We start from the raw sequence: 22,925 nt of genomic DNA on the forward strand, positions 1-22,925 counted from the left end.
TTCATGTGTTCAGCAAAATGAAAGCAACATAGCAGGTGGGGGGAATACAGCAATTAACAAAATAGATTTTTAAAAAATCCCTGCCTTCATTCAGCTTTCCTTCTACTATAATACCAAGGTGACAGGGGTATTTTGGTAGGCATATAGTAGTTAGAGAATAAAGAAGGCTTCTAAAGATAGATAACTTATAGTTACTTCAGATACATACATTCGCTATAGCCATGAAATTATTCACATGGATTCAAAGTGAGAATCTATAGGTAAGTTACGGAAAGAAAAGATAAGTGCCCAGTCACCCAACACAAATGAAAAACAGCATATGAATGATATGTCAGCTGTGTAGAGGGGTAAAGGTACAGGAGAAGCATCCCCTCTCACGCTGAAAAGGCAGACACCGGCTAAAAAATAAGTCCAGGAAGATCCTCACTGAGTGACTGCTCTTTAGATTTGTCCAACAGAACTAATAACTTTTTAAGCATCAAAAAAGCACTGCCAACCCAGTCAAGCAACTGTGATATGATGGTATCCACATAGGGGGCAGTTGTTCCCTGATTTTTCTTGTATTAAATGATGTTGAGCCAGGCAGAGACAACTGCAGCTCTACTACAGTCCTAGCCAATAGCAGGAAAATGCAGACTAAGAGGAAAGAAGGAGTCACAGGCCTGGTCAATGTCTCTGGGAGCAAGGGAGCATTATTTAACCACTGAATTCCATGCCTATGGAGTTTGAAAGGCAACAAAGAGTCACAGTGCTACTGATTCTCTGTGGATGCCTTGAATTCTGTAATTGCCAGAAGGATTAAAAACCATATTAGAATATCCTATCGCTCTTCTCTTCCTCCTTTCTTGAACAGAAGCACTTCCTAGAACTGTGTTACTTAAGTGAGAGAGCTAAGAGGCAGATGTGTGGGGACCGGCCACTGGTAGCTACTAGGATTAGCGCTCCTTCTGTCTAAGACCAGAGCAATAATTCTTAATATGTGAGCTGAAGCTCACTGCATCAGAATCACTGGAGAAACTTAATTCAAATGCAAACTAGCTGCCACACCAGACCTACTGAATGCGACTTGCTGGGGAATACAGCCCCAGAGATTTAAAAAGCTTCCCAGGTGGCTCTTGTGCACACCAAAATTTTAGACCCATTACAATAATAGCCACTCTCTCTCCTATTCTCTAAGATGTGTTTACACACTGGAAACAATAATGACCTATCAAATAAGAGAAGGGGGGAAAGAAATAAGAAAAAGGGAGACTAACTATTCTGCTTCCCTTCATTTCACTTAAGCCCTCATTAAGAGAGCTCACAAAAGTCTCTCCCTAAAGATTTTCACTCAAAGGTTTTTATTTTATGTATACATCTGGCAAACTGAAGCAAAAAGAAACTTAAACAGTCTTTGGAATTTTTGAGTCTACTAAAATAGGGTTGGCTGAAGATCATAAGACATGCTCTTTCATTTGAAAAGTAGACTTGTTTGACCTTATAGAAAGAATAAAAGTATAGTTAAAGAATTATGCTTAAAAGGAAAACACCAAGAAGAGAAAATCGTTTTCCTGGAGGTAAGCTCTTTCTTGAGGCTCTAATATTCAAAATACAAGTATTTACCTTTGGAGGAAAAAAAATATTCAAAAACCTAGCCAAAAAAAACAAAAACAAAAGATCATTTTAAGAAGATAGAGTACTACAGTACCTGATTGTCAGTGGTACTGCTGATTAGATCTGGGACCACCACTAACTGGCTGTGAGACTTTGGGCAAGTTATTAAACTTCCGAGGGACACTTCCAACTTTAGTAAAATTAGTTTGACTATATGATCTCTTGGGTTCCCTCTAGCTCTAGAATGCCTTGACTTAGTTGGACACATTCTTCACAAGAGAACAATTGTGGGTTTAGAACCATAGGCGTCAATATGGCAGACATTAAAGGTCAACTTCCCTACCTGAGAAGACTAAGTGGCATCACTCCTGGGGACTCAGATGCAGGCACCGTTTCTGTGTCAGTGACTGGAGTGGTGGCAGTTGTGGTGTCCTCCAGTGAGCTGCTCATAAAGGATGTTGTACTCGAGGCTGATGGGCTAGTGGTAACTGGCGTCTGTGCCTGTTGGGCTTGGTCACTTTCTTCAGCTTGTTGATCAATCTCTATAAACCAAGATTAAGGTTAAGAAAGTAGTAAGGATTTGTTTTTTCAAAAGTGACAAGGGAATGGGAAACTTTTAATTTGGAAAGCTTCTGAATATATTTCATAAGTATCAATTTCTGCAAAAGATTTACAGAAAAAAATGTTCTTATATATATACATCCTGTATTCACTATTGTACTCGTTGTTATAGACTCTACAGACAATAATGTAACAAGCCCTTGTAATTACTCATTTCTTATTTTAGAGAAGGTGCTCTTAAAAACAAAAAGTTTCACTTTTGTTTGTAAGATTTAACCAGAGGTTCTCTAAAGATCATTAAAACTGTGTTTCCTTAGCACTTTGATTTTGATGCCTATCTTTAGTCTTTAAACAAGCAAAGATGAAGATATGTAAATACAAGAATAATAAAAACCTAAACAGAAACTCCATGTTCTAAAGAGGACAGTGCTTCACAAAATAAACTACTCCCAAGAGTTAAAAAAAAGTTAAAAGGTCTAAGGGCTTACAAATATTTGTAATTTTTCTTATCTGGCAAGGGAGCCTACAAATAAACATAATCAAGACAGCAGTTGTTACAAATAGAGAGCTAATTCTATTTGGCTTGCTAAATGATGAAGTACTTTTCATATTCATGATCTTAACACTCCTATTTATATGCACCACACACCTCTCTCTTCCTACTTACTATGTAAACTAAAAAAGGAAGAAGGGGAGTAAGGGAAAAGGTAAAAGAAGAGGAAGAGGAAGAGGAAGAGGAAGGGAAGGAAGAAAAAAAGAATGGAAGCACCATGAAGGCAGGTGACTTTGTTTTGTTCACCGCTAACTCCCCAAAATCTAGAATAGTACCTGGCACACTGTAAGCACTCAGTAAACGTTTACTTAATGAACCTCATTTTTATCTCAGAATTCGTATTATCCCCAAAGGTGAGGATAAAAGATAAAACAAGGTTTTTTACACACAATATATAGTCTATGAAAGTAGTACTTTAAAAAGTCCTTTAAAACGTCTCTGAGAAGTTATCAGAATAATATATATATTGAATCAGATCAGTAAATACACGAGTACCTTCTGTGGCATGAGTTAAATTTCAGTTTTACGAAATGTAATAATTATTAAGTTCTAATACTTGCATAGGTTTAAAATAGAAAATTATAGCTACAGGCACACCTCGGAGATATTGTGGGTTTGGTTTCAGATCACTGCAATAAAGCAAATATTGCAATAAAGTGACTTTTTGGTTTCCCAGTACATCTAAAAGTTATGTTTACACTATACTGTAGTCTGTTAAGTATGCAATAGCATTATGTCTAAAAAAAAAAAAAAAAAAAAAAAAGTACATATCTTAATTAAAAAATACTTTATTGCTAAAGAATGCTAACCATCATCTAAGCCTTCAGCAAGTCACAGTAGCAACATCAAAGATCACTGATCACAGATCACCATAAGAAACATAATAATGATGAAAAAGTTTGAAATACTGTGAGAATTACCAAAATGTGACAGAGACACAAAGCAAGCAAATGCTGTTGGAAAAATGGCACTGAAAGACGTGCCTAACCCAGGGTTGCCACAAACCTTCAATTTGTAAAAAATGCAGTATCTGCGAAGCGCAATAAAATGAGGTATGCCTGTAGACAGATGATTATTAATATAAAGAAACAGAAAGGAACTGTTTTCCTTACAAAGGAAATATGAAAATTGCTTTGGCCAAAAAAAAAAAAACCAAAAACTTATAAGTCTTTAATAGAATATATCACTTCTGACAATTATGAATAATTTCAACAGCATGGAGCAAAAATTTAAAAAATCAGATAACTCACCTTGCTTAATTTTGCCCCCAAACTGGTCTTCCAAAAGCCCATGGACCACTAACTTATAGATCATGGCTTGAGCTCGTTCCAGATCTGCTAATCCCAGTGCTCTCTTTATGGGTGACCGCATGACTGCTCGTTTCACCATGTGGCGCATCAAGAACTGAAGGGCTGCACGCATCTCCACGTCTTCATGAACAACTGGAGAGCTCGCACAGTCTGAGTTGTGGCCATTTTCAGCCAGAACTTTTGGTATCAGCAACAGTTCAGCATATTTACTACAGCCAAGAAGAGCACTAAGTGATTTCATAGCACCGAGGTAGAGATAGGACAGCTGGACTGCTCTGATTTCTGACTGGGCTATGTCATGGTTTTTGGATATGTGTTCGTGATTTTTTCTTTTTCCTTCTGTTATTTGATGTTGGGATTCCACACCTGGCACTGTTGAATCTAAAGAAAATGAAGCTATTTCGTTTTCTGATTTGGAGCTTGTGGTACCCTGACTTTTAACATCATCAGATGTTAAGCCTGTTCGTGTATCTAAAGCAGATTCACTCTCAATTTTCTGCTCAACATCCCCTTTCTCCTCAGACTCATGTCGGTGTTTCTTTTCATGTCGCTTGGTGCTCTGTTTGCCCATGTCTTCGTGAATGCCAGTCAGATATGTGAGGTCCAGCAACACAGAAGCCGTCAGGCCTCGAAATCGTGCCACGTCAAAAGGAAGCGGTTCACAGGGTTCCAGATTATACAATGGAGTATCACTAGGCGACCAAAAAGTTGGGAAGCTTTAATAAAGATCAGAATGACACAGGAAGAAGCAAGTGAGGGATAGACAAGAGGAAGGTACAGAAAATAATGTAGACAAAATAAGATGTATCATGTACACAGTACAGAGAATAATTTGCACAAACTAGAGAACTCATTACAACAGAAAAATGAAATCTATTATGAGAAAATGGGGAGATGTGATGTTAAACGCAAAAGCAATGAGATGTTCATGTGCTTTCAAATAAGAATATTCATTATTATATATAAGCCAGGAACTGGCAAAATTTCTGTAAAGAGCCAAACAGTAAATATTTTAGGACTTGGAGGCCACATGGTCTCTGTTGCAACCTTTCAACCCTGCCATCATAGTGTGAGAGCAGCCACTGATATACCTGAATGAATGTGTGTGGCTATGTAACTTTATTTACAAAAAGAGGAGCTGGGCCAGGTGTAGTATGCCGATCCCTGATGTAAGCTATTTGGAAAGTTTGCATAATAAATCTAGTTTATTATATGGGTAATGGCCATTTATAACCTGTTCCAGATAAGACTTTGTTTCATTCCAAAAAATTACTTTGTAGTCTTCAATAAATGCTTCTAATTTAGTTTAAGCAAAAATATGGTCACGTATTTCCTGATATTCATCAAGAATTTCCATAAGTTTAAACATGTTGTAATTAAACAAATTGGAACAGAAAGCTTTAGCAAGTATACAAAGTTTGGTGGCATACATTTGTTCTATTAACCGAAATCTTGGTTCTAGCTTAACCTTTCAAATCTTGTTTTCCCTTTGTGTCATTTTTCTTGTTGGTTTTAATTTAATTACTTTGCTATATCATATACATCTTAGTAAGGCATCATAAATCCTTTCCGAAACAAGGCAAAGAATAAAAGAAAAGGCAGATACTTTCACAAGTAAAATTTTCATTGCTTTCTTAGCTTGAAGTCCATTAAATCCTGAAATTGTGTGTAAACCTCATGTATGGTTATTTTTCAGCTGAGAGGGTCCATAGGTAACATTAGATTCTAAAACAGTACCACCTCCAAAAAATACTGAAGAACCACTGTTTTTGATACTGTCCCATGTCATATTAACAATGGAATCACTTTAAGCAGTATAATGAACAGTTACATAGTATCATCAATAAATCCATGTTTTCAAATGATATACTTCTGTACAGTCATCAGATGAGTCCCCTTATCAACTGAGATACTTGACATACTTCCCTTTAAACATATAAAGTTTCTATTTCACACAAATCTTATCTGATTGTAAACACATCTAAATGCTTTTAAGCACACAGTTTGTGCCAAATAAATGTAATTTTCATATCCATCCAACATGTTGCACACTAAGGGTACAAAAATATATGCTTAAAAAAAAAAAAGGCAAGAATACTTAAAAATCACAGATAATCCAAAGCCTAATTTTAGTCACTCAAATGTTCCCATCCTACATTCAAAGCTCTCCTACATAAAATGTAACTGACAGATCTGCTGACTGGCTTTTTTCTGTCCCAATGTGTAATGGAAATGATTAAAAAGGAGGAAGCCAAATGAAAAATAGAAAGAAGGATCCCAGTTACACCTAAACTAGTGAGCTCACCATTTCTTCACAAAACAAAACAAAAACTATATATTTTACAAGCCACTAGTATTCCAAGGAACACAAGTTTGGGAAATATTCCTTTATGAAATCATAGTACTCATACCCAGATGTATGAAACAAATTATTTTAAAAAGTTAATTGGCAGCTCACCTAAAATACATAATTACTCACTGTCCATAGGCAATGGTCCATTTCACCAATAAATACTCATTTGCTAAAAGTGTAACTCAACAAATCATACCTGATGGTAATTTCTGCTTCATCCCATTGGACTTTGGCAGACGTGCTGCCCTCCTTGACCATTCCCAGCAGCGTGGCATGGCGCCCAGTTTGCTTGTGAACACACCGACCTCCAACTCTAAGACCAGCATCAACTCCTCCTATCACTGCCAGCACGGGCCATACCTCTATGCAAAGGGTCCTCAGCTGCGGCTCTGACAGGTCAGCAAGGCCATGTCTATTGTGTTTACCTTTCTCTTCCTCTTTGCTCTCCTTCTCCTCTCTCATTTCATTTTCCTCTCGGCTTTGAACCGAGCGGCTTTTCTTTAGCTTCTGACCTGAATCTTTAATACATATCTTAATTTTGTGCAGCCTTTCCATCATTTTTTTGTTAATGCAGTAAGTCCAACGGTCTGTTCGATGAAGGATACGAATAAGCTGAATAGTGGCCTCTGCCAGCACTGCTGCTACTGGACTACAAATGGGGTCTCCTGGAAGTAAATCTCGTGGTGTGCCACGCATCTGCATATCACAAATTTTCACCTATAAAAGAAAAGAGGGTAGCAAATGTGTGATTATTAATAGTTCTCCTAAACTATTAATTCTGTAAATTATAAAACTATAAATTCTAGCACATGTATCCCATGTGGAACTAGTATTTGGTCTCCTGATACATATGTATTATACTATTGGCCCCCAATAAGGAGTGAACAAATATTACAGTTCTACTGAAGTTAGTAGCAGTATGGTCCTGTGAAATAAGCTACCCTGTCATTTAAACTGCGTGCAGTCTGTGAGCAGGAGTGCTGTTGTGGCCACCCAAAAGATAGATATAGACCAAGGTGTATGTGACTGACTCCATTTAGCACCAACCCCCCACCCCCCGGAAAAGTCTTGAGGATCTATCCACTCTAGTCCTCAAGACACCAGAATAATAATGAGTCCTGGGACCATCTTGTATTGTTCCAGGGGCACAAAGATAAAATCACAAGGCTAGAAAATTGGTATATTCCCAATCTGGACATGCATTTCAAATAAGACACAGAGGCTGAAAGAAGAGCAAGACTTGGGTTCAAATCTTAACTCTGTGTAATTTTTGGAAATTATTTAATCTCACTAACCTCAGCTTTTTCATCTGAAAAAAAAAACTGGCACTAATAACGGTATCTATCTCTTATTATATTAAAGATTAAATTAGACTATGCACATAAAGTGCTTATCAGTACAGTGCCAGACACACAGTAAATGTTCAAAAAATGTTAACTATTATTAGTATTGTTTTTTATCAGATTCTGAAGTCAGAAAAGGCTTCTGGGTAGAATAAAGTGATTGATACAAAGCCTATGGTTAAATTAATTCCTTCAAGGTTCACAAATGTTAGGGAGCAATAGGCCATCATTCTAACCAGAACATACCAGAACCTATTCTGGGCTGCAAGAATATCATCAGGGAAAGGGATAAAAGCGGGTACTGGGTTGCCTCTTTATTACATTTCCAGTTCAGTTTTGTTGACTACGTGGTTCAAGAAGCAGTTCCCCTCTCTCATGAATGGCTAGCTTGAAATTATACCTCCTTGAAAATTTTAAAAATATATTAAAAGCCCAGAATAAATGGTAACTTTCATGGTTAGAATTTACCAAATCTAGCACTTCCATTATAGACACATTATATATGAGATGGCTTGAAAACTTTCTACTAAAAAATAACTAGAAATTGCAGAGACCAGACCTAGGCTACTTTTACTTGACGTTATATCCTCAAGTAAAAGGATGGGGTAGAAAACAAATCAACCCACAGGGAGACCACAAAGAAGTTTCTCTCTAACTGGGTTTTACATGAGGAGAAAAAAAAGTTTTTAGTGAGAGGGTATCTCTTTAATACTGTCCTCCTGAAGGTTTAAGGTTCAAATTTACACCATCGACAAGGTCTGAGAACCCTCTCAGCTGAATGAATGAAAGGCAGCTTCCCCATCATAACTGAAACCTCCATTATTCACCTAATGGTATCTGATTACATTGAAGATTATTTTTAGATTTTTCTCTCCTATGCACAACTGCCAATAAACCAGATTATCCCTAACCTATTTCCTATAATTCCTATAATTGCACACATGTTTGAAAGTTGACTCACTATATTCAAATTACCAGAATATCAAATAGTGCCTTAATAAAGAGCAAAGGTAACCTCTAAAAGTAATCTAACCTTCATCTGGAAGAGTAAATTATCTGAGCAAGTACTTTTAATAGCAGAAATAGCTTATTATTTCTGTGAACTCTGATGTTAACAAATATTAATAAAAAATAACAAATATCCTTTATGCTTAATTATAAAGGTTTGAGGTTTCATTACCTTTTCCCCTGGGTTGCTACTATAGAACATTATGCATGGGTACAACTCTGCTGCATCCACATCTTCAAAAGCTAATTTGGGTTCCTATAGTGTGGCAGAGGTGACGGGAAAAAAAGGAAGCAAAAATTTTTTTTAATTGACAATATCCAATACACATTAAGATTCAAAGCTCTTATGAGACAGAATAAGTTACTAGAGCCAAATCTCAATTAACCTTGCTAACCTTGATAAGGAAATTCCACATACAATAAATGATCTTAATTTGTTCCTCTGTTTCAACAATCTTCCTGGGATTTTATTATCTTTCTATTTTTTTTTTTTTGGTGCTGATAAATATTATAAGAACCGAAAGGTATTAGAGAAAAAGCAGAGAAGAGCAAATAATCTATAAACTGAATAGCTAGTACCTGAATAACTGAGTTGAGGATAAATAAAAACAGGAAAACATGCAATGCTTCTGAATGAGTTTCAGTACCTCTCCATTTTTCCCAAAGGAAATGGTCCTGGCTTCCATGTCTAACACACAGGTAATGAAATCTCCTTGAGTAAAGCTGGACAACGTCAGAGTCTGTTCTCCATTGTGATAGAGGTTACCACTGTAGGCCCGATAGAGCCACATATCCGAGGTAGTACGGTGGTTAAAGTCATGTACTGGCCAGCGAGAAACTCCAACACAGGTGCCTTCATTACCTCTGTTTTCCTTCACAATGTAAAACTAAAATGAAAGTGGTAATGTTCACTAATATTCAAAAAACTTGTTTATATACTATTAACTGTATAAAGCCATACTGGGGAATATGTTTGTAAATAATATTTATGCATTTATGAGAATATAAATAAACATATTTTCAGCTTAAGTGAAAACATACAAATGAAATAATTTCATGATTTTGTAAAGATTTTAAGACAAATTTAATCTTTACCTTGTAGAACATTTAGAATAACCTTTGAGTATTTATTTAAAATAAACAATTTTAACTTACATCTTAATTATGAAGCTGAGGAGGTACATCCAGTCCAGAAAATTATTAATGGAAAGCTTTAATTCTTTATACAAATTTTCTAACTACTCTCTTGTGTATACTTCTGTGCAGAAAAGAGTTAATATAGCAGGCCTGAGACTGCTGCCTTTAAAAAGGCATGCTTGTAACACTGGCCCTTGGCTAGTATCTGGGAATTCGACTTGTATACAGTTTCCTACACTGTTAGAAAACTTTCCCTAAATGATTCGGGTGGCTCACCAGGACAAGAATGTTTGAACAAACAATGTGGTTTGCACTGAACACGAACTTTCCTTTTGGGAGCTGGAGTTTTGGTACATGCCAGGCAGAGGGTACCTTCATGATCAGTCTCCAGTAAAAATCTTGGGAACTAAGTCTCTAAGGGGGTTCCCTAAAACATCACACACATGTTGCTGCATTTTGTTGTTGGGACAAGAGTGCAGTCCATGTGACCCTTCATGGGAGGGAGAGAACATAAGGAAGCCTCCACGTGGATTCCTCCAGACGTCACCTATGTCTTTTCTCCTTATTATCCAGTTATGTATCCTTACTACCTTGTTATAATAAACCCCAGTCATCATGAGTACAATGATAATACTGAGTCCTATGAGCCCTTCTATCAAATCTTTGAACATAGACGTCATCTTCAGGACCTCTGACACAACGGTGGCAACATGAGCTTCACTAGAACAACTCTAAGTCATTAAAATATAATTATATATTTGAGAAAAAGAGAGAGAGAGAACTGGGGAAAGACAAAACTCTAGTGGCTATGGGGTTACACGTGTTATGAAGCAGCAGGTGAGTGGCTATCTGTTTTGAGAGGTAAAAGTTACCTATGGAATTCAAAAATAATAGATCCAACCCCAGGAGGGTTGGCTCACTGGGTCCCCTGGCTGCTTTTGGCCCTGTAAGCTAAAGTGAGGGGAAAAGAGCAGCCAGAAGAAAATTTGTGTTGTTCTCTCCTCTAGGTGGGAAGAGAAAGAGAGCCCAAGCATTCCCACACATGGGCTTTGGACGGGCCAAAGAATGAAAATTAGCTTGCAGCTGCTCTCTTGTCCAGGTGGGAGGGGGAAAAGTTCAAAAATTCCTGAAGGTGAGTTTGGGGTGGACCAAAAATATTAGAAGTATGTGTTGCTCTTTCCTCCGAGTGAGAGGAGATAAGGTTATTTAAATCAGTTCCCAGGGCTGGAGTAAAACTTTAAATAGATGAAAGAAAGGAAGAAAGGGAGAGAGAGAAAAGAAGAAAAGAAAAGAAAATACTCCAGCAATTTTCTTTAGCCTAGATGCTGCCACTGCTGTACCAGTGCCCTGGCCCAACCAATTAACCCTATAAATGCTAAATTTACTGCTAGGGGTCTGAGTAAACTTGAGATCTGAGGGAAAAGGGAAAAGTAAATTTTATAAAACAGCTTCGTTTTGTGGCTACTGCATCTGGATGTATGATAAAAAATGATGTAAAATGTTATACGCTTGTAACTTCATAAATACTAAGAGATCATCCTGATAAGTAAAAGCTGCAAAGGAAGAATGTCAGTGGGACACAACTTCCTTGCTTTTTGCCCCAGGTGAGTAGATTGGAACTTAAATTCTTTGAGTACTGGAAACAAAACAAGCCTCCATAACTGATGATTTTTTGTTATGATTTTTGCCTATTAGAACTGCTAGAAAAAAGGGAGACAAAATAAAAAGAGTGGCAATCTCCACATAGAAATATACTTTGAGAGTTTTAAAAAGCAGTTGTTAGTTGCCAATTAGTTCTTATAAAATCAGATGTCTGACCCTTAGAGGCTGATGATTTTCTAGCCTGAAATGCATATTTTTGAGTGGGTAAATTTGTACTCTAAGATTGAGAAGGCAAAAAGAGCTTAGGAAAGCCTTGCTCGTCACGTAGACTTAAAATGCAGCTGTCTGATCCTACAGCATTTAGGCTTTATTGCTGCCCCCAAAAGTTGCCAATTTTATAGAATCCTCAATTCACAGCTTCCAACTGCCTGGACCTGCCTCTAAGTTAAAACCTCGTACTGTCTGCTATGGGCTGTTTCAACCCAACATGAGCTGTGTTCAACTAAAAGCAGGCACCAGCCTAATGAACAAAAATCAGACGTGGGGACTGGTGAAGATTTAGTTGGTGCAGCCATAAAATGAAAACTTCATGGATTCTAGCTGGACTGTCCAGGTCTCTTATATATGCCCCTGGGAAAGGGCCTGTTCTTTTGATAGCCATCTAATTTGAGCTGCTGATTGGCTTTTTATTTCTGACATAGAAACTGACTACATTCCTAACTTTGATTCTTACCGAAAGCTGAAAGTTGGAGGAGGGCATACCCAGGGTGCATGATCTCTATGTCCACTCTTATAACAGACTGGACTCTTGACCTCTTCTTGGGGAGGTCTCACTGCTGTTGACTTATTATGTTCAGCTTTTTGGACTAGTAGTAGTTTGCAACAACAGACTGATAGCTTGATTCAATATCTGATACACACACCTAGTAAGACAGTTTATTAAATGAAGCTCTCCCCAGAAAAAGACTGATCTTTCCTAGGCTGCTCACTGGATAAATGATTAGGATAAAAGGCGTAGAAGGTTTTGTAAACCTATTCTGGAAAACAATTTTTTTAATTGGGATTTTGTCCTGACCAACTGCTAACCTTTCTGGTTAAGTTGTATCAATATAAAAACATTTTTGTTAAAAAAAAAAAAAGTTTTCATGTGGAAATTCTTTTGTCCCTCTTGCACCTAACCCTTCTGGACAAAAGGTCTAGACGAAGATAAAAAATGACTGAAAAAAATCTGAAGTTATAATAACTAAATGGGAAACACTGATATTAGAATAATGGTGGGGGTGGGGAGGGGGAGGGAAAAAAACCAACCCAGGCCCTGGGGAAGTGTGGAAGAAGAGGGAGGGCATAAATGATCACTGTTTTTTCGGAACTGCTCCTCCTCCCGGGGGGAAAAAAAGCCATGCTGTCAAGAAGGCTGTTTTTTCTTTTTTTTTTTTTTTTAAATAGATCTTTATTGGAGTATAATTACTTCACAATACTATGTTAGTTTCTGTTGCACAACAAAGTGAATCAGTCACATGCATAGAGCACTTTAAATTCAAACTAACTTCTGAGTCTTATACCTGACAGGCTATAAGAAGCAGGGGGTGACCCCAGGTCCTGGAATTTCCATAGAACACCTCCAGATGTCATCCACACTCTTAAGGCAGATAAAATGATGTCACAGACAAACAAAACCATTTAACAAACTGTCCTTCAGAGGCAGTCCCTCTGAAACCAGGCACTCAATTAAATTACTTAGACTGCAGTGGGAACAGAAGGTGGGAGGCCCCCTGATGGGAGATCACACTGGGGTCCTGTTAACTTGTTATGCCTGACTACTGTATATCCTGATTAGGGATATCTTAACAATTATAAACTCATTTCCAGGGATACCACGTATGACCTCTGGAATTGTACTTTTTGTATATGCACCCTATTCTGAACCCTGGACTGGCCAGAGTTGTGCTGTGCTAAATTTAAGGACAAAGTCACTTGACTTTTTAAGATAGACCTTTACAATTAATGAGATTTGTTTTAACTGGCTAAGTCTAAGACCCCTAAGTCAGTACTGGAGGTCAGTCTCACCCTGCTTTCTGGGGTCCTACCAGCTAATAATATTAATTTTATTGTAAAAACACTGTGGCCAAGAGCCAGCCAAGGAGGTGGACTGTGCAAAAAAAGAAGTAACACAGCAGAGACTGCTATCCTTAGAAATGTCTGCTTGCAATGTTGGTCCTTGGCTGGCACCTGGGAACTTGTCTGGTAAATAGTTCCCTACACTGATAAAAAATCTCCCTGACCGATATTGGTGGCTTATTGTGCTTAGACTGTATGACAATATGGTTTATGCTAAAAACCCGCTTTCTTTCTGGGAATCTAAAAAAGGCCAGGCAGAGAGTATGTGACCAGCACTCAATAAAAATGTTGGGCACTCAGTCTCTAATACGCTCTCCCAGGAAGAAACATCACACATATGTTACTGCATTTTCGTTGCTGAGTGTGCACTGTGTGACCCCTCATGGAAGGGATGATTATGATTTTTCAACCTTACACTTAAAAAATTTTTTGAGGTAATTTTACAATTACAGGAGAGTTACAAAAATAATACAGGGTTTCTGTATATTCTTCACTGAGTTTCCATTTATGTTAAAATCTTACATAGTAACAGAACATTTACATAAGATGATTTTTTCAATAGTCTTTCCATACGTTTTTTATAATAACCTAGGAGGAAAGTACTAAAAAATAAAATGCTTTTGAAAACTACTTGGAATTCTACGTACCTTCCACTGATAGCACCCAGAAGTTACTCCAGTTGATGCCAATCCATATCCTTTTCCTCCACTGCCATGAGTTAAAATCTGTCCGCTCTCCACTATGCAACACTGAGCTTTCTCTGGGTCAAAGGACACTTCTTGTATAGGAAGATTCTCATCTTCTTCCTCCAACTCTCCCTGCTTCTACCAGAAAGGAAACTGGGTCAGTATTTTGAACTAACTCAGGTTCAGTTCCTGAGATCTCCTTGGGTTGATTCCACAAATATTTATTATCTACTATGTACCAGTTACTGTGCAGACCATGGAACACAATCATACATACAGCATGGTCCCTGCCCATGAAGAGCTTACAGCTCAGTCAGGGGACAGAGAGACAAATAAATAACACCAGCATTGTAGTGAGAGAATAAAAGAAGTTACATGACAGGTATAGCAGAAACATATAAGTGTTAAGTTTCTAACCAGGCTTGGGAAGGATAAGGTAAGCATTCAAAAGAGGATGACTTCTGAGCTGAATCCTGAATGATGAGAAGGCATTAAGCAGCCGATCAAAGTACAGAAAGAAATTTAAGACAGTATGTACAGCATGTGCCAAGTCATGGAGGTGAAACAGAGTTCACTGATTTAAAGCATTGCAAGCAGTATGGAATATCTGGAGGATGAGACTGAAAGAGGACAAGGAACTAGAAAGAGAAGAAGGAACAAAATCATGGAAGGCCTTCAATGCCATTCTAAGTTTATTCTTTACTCTAGACAATAGGGAGTGCCTACACAGAATGATTTATACAGAGGAACTACTATCAGATCTATATTTTATAAACATTGTTTTACCAGGAGTATACAGGATGAAAGCAGAGAGAACAATCAGGAGTTTACTGCAAGAGTTCAGGTAAGAAATACTGAGGACTTAAATTCATTCATTTGCTCAATGGGTATTTAATAAGCATCTACTATGTACCAGGCACTATACCAGGTCCTATATACTCAGCAGTATACTAGACAGATAAGGTCTCTGCTCTCATAGAACTTATATTTTAGAAGGTGGAGATAGAAAATAAACAAGGAAATAGCAGGTAATAAGTGCTATGATGAAATCAAAAAAGGTGATGTGATAAAGACTGTGTGGCAACTGACTCTAGATTGAGGATCAGGAAAGGACAATGAAGAAGTGATAATTAAGTTGAGACATGAATAATAAGTTGACTTCTGAGAAACATATCTGAGAGAAGTATTCTAGGCAGAGAGAATAGCTGGCACAAAGCCCAAAGGAAGGAACAAGCTTAGTGTGTTCAAGACACAGGAAGAAGGCAAGTTGTTCACAGTGTAGTGAGCAAAGAGGAGAGAACAAGGAGTTCTAGAATTTATCCCAAGAATGATTAAAAACCACTGATGGGTTTTTTAAGCAGAGGACGAACATGCTCTGATTTATAATGTTAAAAGATCACACTGGAGCCTGTGTAGAGAACGGACTATAGGGAGTTAACAATGGAAGCAGAAAGACCAGTTAGGAGAATATTGCATAATCCAGGCCAGAGATGGTAGTGGCTTGGAGTAGGGTGATGGCAGAGGAATGAGGAGGCGGAAAATTCAAGTTAAGTCTTAACAGAGAAGTCAACAGGACTTGGAGATTGTACGGACAGAGAAAATGTGGGTGTGTGTGATAGAAAGAGAGGAATCAAGGATGACTCCTTGGTTTTCTGGTTGAGTCACTTACTGGGAAAGCCTGGGGCAGGAACAAGATGTAACAGAACTACGGATGCTACTAAGTACGAGAGGCCTATGACACTGTTATTCAAGTCGTAAGGCAAGCAGAAGATGGGTACATGTCTGGAATTCAGGAAAAATGTCAAAAAAGGAATTAAAAATCAATGGCATACGGTTCTGAAAAAGGTTTTGCTGGCTACAGGAAATGGAATGGAAGTGACAGTTGAAGAAAAAAAGGGGTCTTGGGACCAAGCCTTGGGATACTCCAGCAGTTAGATTAAACAGAAGAGGAAATATAAATAAAAGAGGATGAGAAGAAGAGGCCATTGTACTGGGACAGAAGGAAAACCAGAAAAAGTGTGGAATCATGAAAACTAATAGAAAGATTAAGGTAGCTAGATGGATGGATTCAAGAACTATTTAGGAGGTAAAAATCAATGAGTTCTAGGGACCATATGGGTGGGGACATTAGGAGAATTCCCAGGAATTCAGTTTGAAAAGTTAGTTGAGTGTTAGTGCCACCAATAAAAATGGGATAGGAAGAAAAAGAGAAAGGTTTGAAGGAGAGACACCTGGGCTATCATTCAAGTTTGGAAGGCAGTGCATGTAGTGAAAATGGTCGTGGGTATGACTGAGACTGCTGGAAAAGCTAAAGACAGAACTCTGAGGAACACTGGAATTTGGGATGGAGGCAAGGAGAAAGTCACACCAAAGAGATGCCTCCAGAGGGAATCAGGATTGGCAGAGGGGATCTAGGAGAAAGTAGTGTTTTGAAAACAACAGAAGGCTAGAGTTTCCAGAGGTCAAGTAAGCTGTGGATAAAAAGCCGTACACTGTATTACCAATAACACCTACCTCTGTCATTTAATTTCAGTGCTTTGATGGAAGATAAACAATTGGGCTGAAAAGATAATGAGAAGTAAGGAAGTGACTTAAACATATACAAGATTACTCTTCCCAGAAGCTTAGCAATGAACGATGAGAGAATATAGGGAAGGCTTCATGGATAAAAAATAAATTTAGAAGGGTGGGAATAAGAGATGTTTATAAACTGAGGGGAAAGAACCAGTGGAGAAGGAGACACAGTACAAAGAAGAGACTGAATAACTGATAGAACAAAGTCTCTCAAAGGAGAAAGGATCCAGAGACAGGTGACAAGATATTCACATGTCTGTCTAAAAATACCTTTTTGGAAGAATCAAGTACCTGTAATTTTATTTCTTGTTCTTTTTCCTTTATCTGAATAGCATATTTGGCCTGAGCAATGGGTGTCTCCCACATACAATCCGACAGGAGGGAAAACAGACGTTCAACAACCTATTTATTGAAGGAAAAAGAATGATAAAATTTGTAAAGGATCATTTTAACTATTTTTAGAAAAGATAAATCATGTAACTATAACATTAAGTCACATGTGAGATTTAATTATACCAATGTCTGACAGCTACTTTGGGTGGATGCAAGTTAAATATCATTTTTTAGAAAGACCATTAACCCACTACAAAGTGGGTTCGACTGTCCTCATGTTGCCCCACTATATGGACCTCTGATGAGGCCATGCAGCCTCACATCTTTCTCTCTAGATGCCCAAACCTAGGAAGAAATTCCACAAATTTTCCTTTCTTTCTGACCTTGAAAGTATTCACTATACCACTACTCCTCACATCCCATAACTCACTTAATTTCTCTTTCTCCTTGCTTAGAGATGAAAAAATTTAAAAAGCAATCTCAGAAGTGGAAGTCGTGCTATTGAATAAATGACACATTTACAACTGAAGAGACCATGAGTTTAGATTTTCGGTGCATCATGTTGCACATGTAAAGAACATCTTCTAATAACTTTAAAAATAGAAACCTGGGCCATTTGATCATCTTCTACACCAGATTCACAAGCTGGTAGCACAGCCTCAAGGACATGAAGTGCAAGGAGCCTCGTTCTTAAGTTACCAACTAGAGGAATTCCTGGAGGGGGAAAAAGACATTTTCTTATTATAAATGTGACTTAAATTCAAAGTTTAAATAAACCTCTTGAAAAAAATCTCTGAGGCTGCTAAGTATTTAGGATGGAACAGACTTCACTTCAGCATATTATCACAAGAATTCTGGATTCATCCCATATCCATTAATGTATATGAATATCCATGTTTGTGTTTCAGTTTTTATGTATGTAAGGGAACAGCACTATAATAACTACCTGTGCCAAGTACTGTGCTATGCATTTCATATACATTAATAACTCTGTTGATCCTCACAAATCCTACATTATATCCCTATTTTACTGATGAGGAAACTGAGGCTCAGAGAAGTTAAGTAACTTGACCAAAGCCACACAGCTCAGTAGAGACAGAAGTAGAATTGTAAATGACAGGTCTGTTAATCTCTGAAGCTCAGACTTATCATCGCCTTTAATTGCTTCTGACTGCATCTATGCCCTGACGGCCTCACAGGGTTAATGGGGAGTAAGCAGTTTGTACTTTTCTAAAGTAAGCAAAGATACAGACAGGATACTGATGCTCTTTTTTCTATCCATTACTACAACACAACCAGTAGAAATAAATGAATATCTGATTTTTCTTCATACTCTTAAGAACTTAATCAATATTACAGAAGGCTTACCTTATTAAAGGAGAAAAAAAGCTATTGTAAGTTATACTAGTTAAGAAAAACTGTTGGGAAAATGAGTATAAACTTACTAGATATAAAGCTAAGATGTGTATTTACAGAAGAATCCTGGTTTGAACAACTGATCTGAAAATAGTAGTTACCTGTAAATGGCAGATCTTTTAAGAAAATAAGAGAAAGGTAAGGGCTCTTTTGAATAAACTGCTGTTTTATTTGCAGCACAGCTGATCAGTTTTGGAAATTCTTTAAATACTTTTAACAACAAATGAATTTCTTGCCAGAATTTGCTACCACAAAATGACTGGGATAATTCTGCTGTAAGAACATTAACATTTAGTATGACTCCATTTTACTGTATTTTTGCAGTTAATAACTGTAGCTGTTATGTTAATAATAAGTTGTCTGTATTCTTTTTTTGTTTACGCCAATCTTAAAGATACAGGATCTGAATTTTTTAAAAATTGAATACACATTAAAAAAAGTAAAAAGAAACACCAATAAACTATATTGAGAGTGTATACATATAAAACAGCATGTACCATAGAAGACTATATTATGTTTCAGCACATTTAAGAAAGACTAGGGATGATGAGAAAGTTCTGGAAATGGAGAGTAGTGATGGTTGAGCAACATTGTGAATGTACTTAATGTCACTGAATTGTACACTTAAGTGGTTAAAATGGTAAATTTTATTTTATGCATATTTATCACAATAAAAAAAAAACAGATTAGGAAAGGACTGATAGTAATCTATGCAAGCAGACCAGACTTTTAGGCTAAGAACCAGGAATTAAGCTTATTATATGGAACTCTCATAGATAGCATACAATCAGAAGTTACAAATCAAGGCAACAGAAATCATATCATGATAAGAAAGAACAGACAAACTCCGATCTGCATTTTGATAATCCAAGAAGTAAACTCAAAATCTGTGTCAAATTATCATATTAAACAGGATGTTCTCTGCTTATTTTTATTATTGTAATCTGAACTAGAGCCAAGTTCTCTGCATTAAATCCATGATCTTCTCCAGTGCTACCTTCTATTATTAATTCCTCTCAATTTTTACTCCTGAGATTACTCTTCTTTCAATCAAATAAGTACTCATAAAACAAGAAAGAAAAGCCATAAAATCAAGGTCAAGTATCCAATGTTCTTATCTGAATAAAACACAGGTGATGTACAAAATACTGTAAAATAAGACAAAGGTCACATACCTGAAGAACATTTCTGAGATGCTATATTTAAAAGCACCTCTGTCCACTTTGGGGAAGCCATTTTTGACTGAATTGCTTTTGAAGATACAACTCTGCGAAGAAAAACTAGAAAATCCCCCAGATGCAGTTCGGCTGCGCGTTGTTTCCTAAGAGCAGCTAAAGAGTGAACAGACGAGTCTACATTACAACCAAAATCCAACAGGAAACAGTCTTATATCAAATAACTTACACTTAGAGTGCAGTAAGCACACGCCTAACTCAAAACCTAGGTTGTCAGTTAGCTGCTGAATTTTTAAAACTTAAAAAACAGGAGAAAGGTCAGAATATAAAGTCAAACATAACATCTTTTACAACTGTGTACAGTAACAATGAGCCTGCTAGAATAAAGTATGTGTACTTGGTTTTGTGCATTTTTCTTTTTTTACTGCTATTCTAAAAAGTAACAGTTCTCTATCCAAGTCTAGAGTTCTACTAGATAGAATTTGAGGGAGATGGTCTGTAAACCCCCTAAAATTGTATGAAAAACTGTCTGGGGAATTCCATGGCACTCCAGTGGTTAGGACTCGGCACTTTCACTGCTGAGGGCCTGGGTTCAATCCTTTGTTGGGGAACTAAGATCCCATGAGCCACGCTGCATGGCCAAAGATAAAGTAAAATAAAATAATGCCTCAAACTGAAAAATATTCGTTAAAAAAAAACAAACAAAACTGTGTCTGTGTGTGCATTTGCCTGGTAAGAAAGTTGACAACTTTGATCACATTTTCAAAAAGTCCATCATCTGTCCACCACCTCCCCTACCCTCTGCCCCAGTCAAATTAAGAATTACATCTCAGGACTTCCCTGGTGGTCCAGTGGTTAAGAATCCGCCTTCCAAAGCAGGGTACATGGGTTCGATCGCTGGTCGGGGAACTAAGATCCCGCATGCTGCGGAGCAACTAAGCCCACGTGCAGCAAACTACAGGGTCCATGCGCTCTGGAGCCCGCACGCCACAACTAGAGAGAAGCCTGCGCACCGCAACAAAAGATCCCGCGTGCTGCAACTAAGACCCGCCGCAGCCAAAAATAGATGAATAAATATTACAAAAAAAAAAAAAAGAATTAATCTCTAAAAAAGACTTTGTGTTTTCATATTCTACAAAGAAACAAATTTCTAGGCCTGGGTCTGGTTTGCCTGACCTTAAACTCTATGTAAAGGATCTTTCCACAAACTTGCTCTAAACAATCATCCCAATTTTCCCACCAGTATCAACACTCTTATCACCTCTCTAATAGTTTCTCTGTAATAGCTTCCCTCCCCCCTGTACACTTTGAAGCCAAAGAACTTTCTGCTCTTCCTCTAACATGCCATGTTCTCATATCGTCCAACAACTTTCATACCTCCCTAGCCTGGCTAAGACCCACTCAAAGCCTGGGTGAAGAAGTTTGCCAGTGGGGTAGATTCCCAGATGTCAATCCCTAAGGGGCATTAAAACATGGAAAATCATAACAATTTGGACAGGCACTCCTTTCAGGGAGATCCTGGCACATCAAATTAAGAAATACACAGACAAATCACTTGTGATAGAGGGGAGACCACCCCCTGCCAAATGGCATGTCTGAATAGCCATTAATCTATCTTCATAGACATCTCTTTAACTAGAGGGCTTTTGTTTTGCTGAGATGGGTGTGCAGGTCTATGACAGAACTAACCTGCTAGGGATAATTAGAGAAAAAGCTAAGAGCTCCTTCTCTACATTTCCTCTTCACAGTACTCTACCTCTTCTTTACTTCTTTAGTCTTTGCTAATATACAAACATTTATTATATTAGTTTGAAGAATATAAAATTATTAGTCTGCCCTAGGTACCTACATCTCACTCCAACCTTGTTCCTACACATTCCTTCAAAATCCAGTTCAAAGCCACCTCTTCCATGAAACTTTCTCTCTTGGTAGAGATCCCTGGGAAAATCTCTTTTAGGAGGCCTCCATCCTACCCCACTCTCACTCCCAGCAAGTATTTCTGTAACACAACACTAAATTAATTAAATTAATTAAAGCCTGGAGACCTTAAATATAAAGCTGGTTAATACAACTTGATGATACAGTTTGTGTTTCAGTAACAGTACTACGTTTGAAATGAAGAGTACACCTTACTTTCAGTTAAGTATTTTAGAGAGTATGTGGAGTTATTAATACCTGGTCCACCTGTCTCTGAATGCCTGGCCACCACTGACTAGAATCTGTCTCACTCCCAGCCATCCCCATAAATAGAATGGGTGCAACCTGAGGGGAATGGACGTGGACTCAGTCTGCTGTTACACCTGCTGAGATTCATCACAGTTTCTTTTTTTACTGGATATGGAAGGATCCAGTTTTCTTGGGGAGCTACAGGCTGAGAAGTAACTCTACTGTGTCTTCCCTGCCGTCCATAGGTGCAGTACTCAACAGAGTGGTAAGAAACTACTACCTGAACAACCCTGTATCCCCAAACGGGATCTCAGGAAAAAGGGAGGTGGCATTAAAAGCCTGTTTTTATTTTATCATACCTTCTGAGTCTGCCCATGCTCTTTGTATAAGCAACATACTTGCTATATAAAGAAGTAACTTGCCAGAGGTTCAGCCTCTGAGACCAAAAGCTAGCCCTAAATTAGACTCATACATCCTCCTAGATTCTGACCTAAGACATTTAGCTATTTCTTCTGAGCTTATTGTATTACACTGTAATTATCTGTTTAAACATCTACCTTCCTCATTTCCCTAGAAGGTCCTTGAGGGCAGAGATAATGTTTTGTCATTTTTGTATCCCCAGCATATTCCTTTATCCACCCACCTATCTATACAGTATTAATATTAAGTACTACTTTATTTATTTAAATATTATTTATTATAATATTCCAATATTAACATTAACATTCATTGAGCTCTTACTATGTGCTAGACACTGCTCTAAGTCCTTTACAAGTATTAAATTATTTAATTCTCACAACAGTCCTGGAAGGTTGGGTCTATTACTCTTATTTTTATCTATCTATGTATCTATCTGATCCAGAAAGGATTTAATGGCTCCCAGAGCTTATTAAGGTAATAAGACATCGAATAAATGACCTGTTTTAGACCTTTATTCCCTTAATATATAACAGACATGTATAGTAGTTCTCCTGTTCAGGGTTTACGTTCTACTGAA

At 37.6% G+C, this 22,925-nt stretch overlaps 1 protein-coding gene across 1 annotated transcript in view; it reads right to left on the minus strand.

Annotated features, from left to right (window-relative positions):
* HERC1 (HECT and RLD domain containing E3 ubiquitin protein ligase family member 1) overlaps positions 1–22,925 on the minus strand; it is a 227,558-nt gene that overhangs the window by 80,950 nt on the left and 123,683 nt on the right. The window contains exons 31-39 of the mRNA XM_082383545.1: positions 19,763–19,918; positions 17,779–17,885; positions 17,130–17,240; positions 14,226–14,402; positions 9,369–9,608; positions 8,894–8,977; positions 6,567–7,087; positions 3,958–4,733; positions 1,937–2,135 (exon numbers count right to left, since the gene is read on the minus strand). Of these exons, the coding sequence (XP_082239671.1) occupies positions 1,937–2,135; positions 3,958–4,733; positions 6,567–7,087; positions 8,894–8,977; positions 9,369–9,608; positions 14,226–14,402; positions 17,130–17,240; positions 17,779–17,885; positions 19,763–19,918 (2,371 nt within the window). The remainder of the gene's footprint in view (positions 1–1,936; positions 2,136–3,957; positions 4,734–6,566; positions 7,088–8,893; positions 8,978–9,368; positions 9,609–14,225; positions 14,403–17,129; positions 17,241–17,778; positions 17,886–19,762; positions 19,919–22,925) is intronic.

This window comes from Balaenoptera borealis (assembly GCF_965194805.1).
Source record: "Balaenoptera borealis genome assembly, chromosome: 3".
Classification (NCBI taxonomy): domain Eukaryota; kingdom Metazoa; phylum Chordata; class Mammalia; order Artiodactyla; family Balaenopteridae; genus Balaenoptera; species Balaenoptera borealis.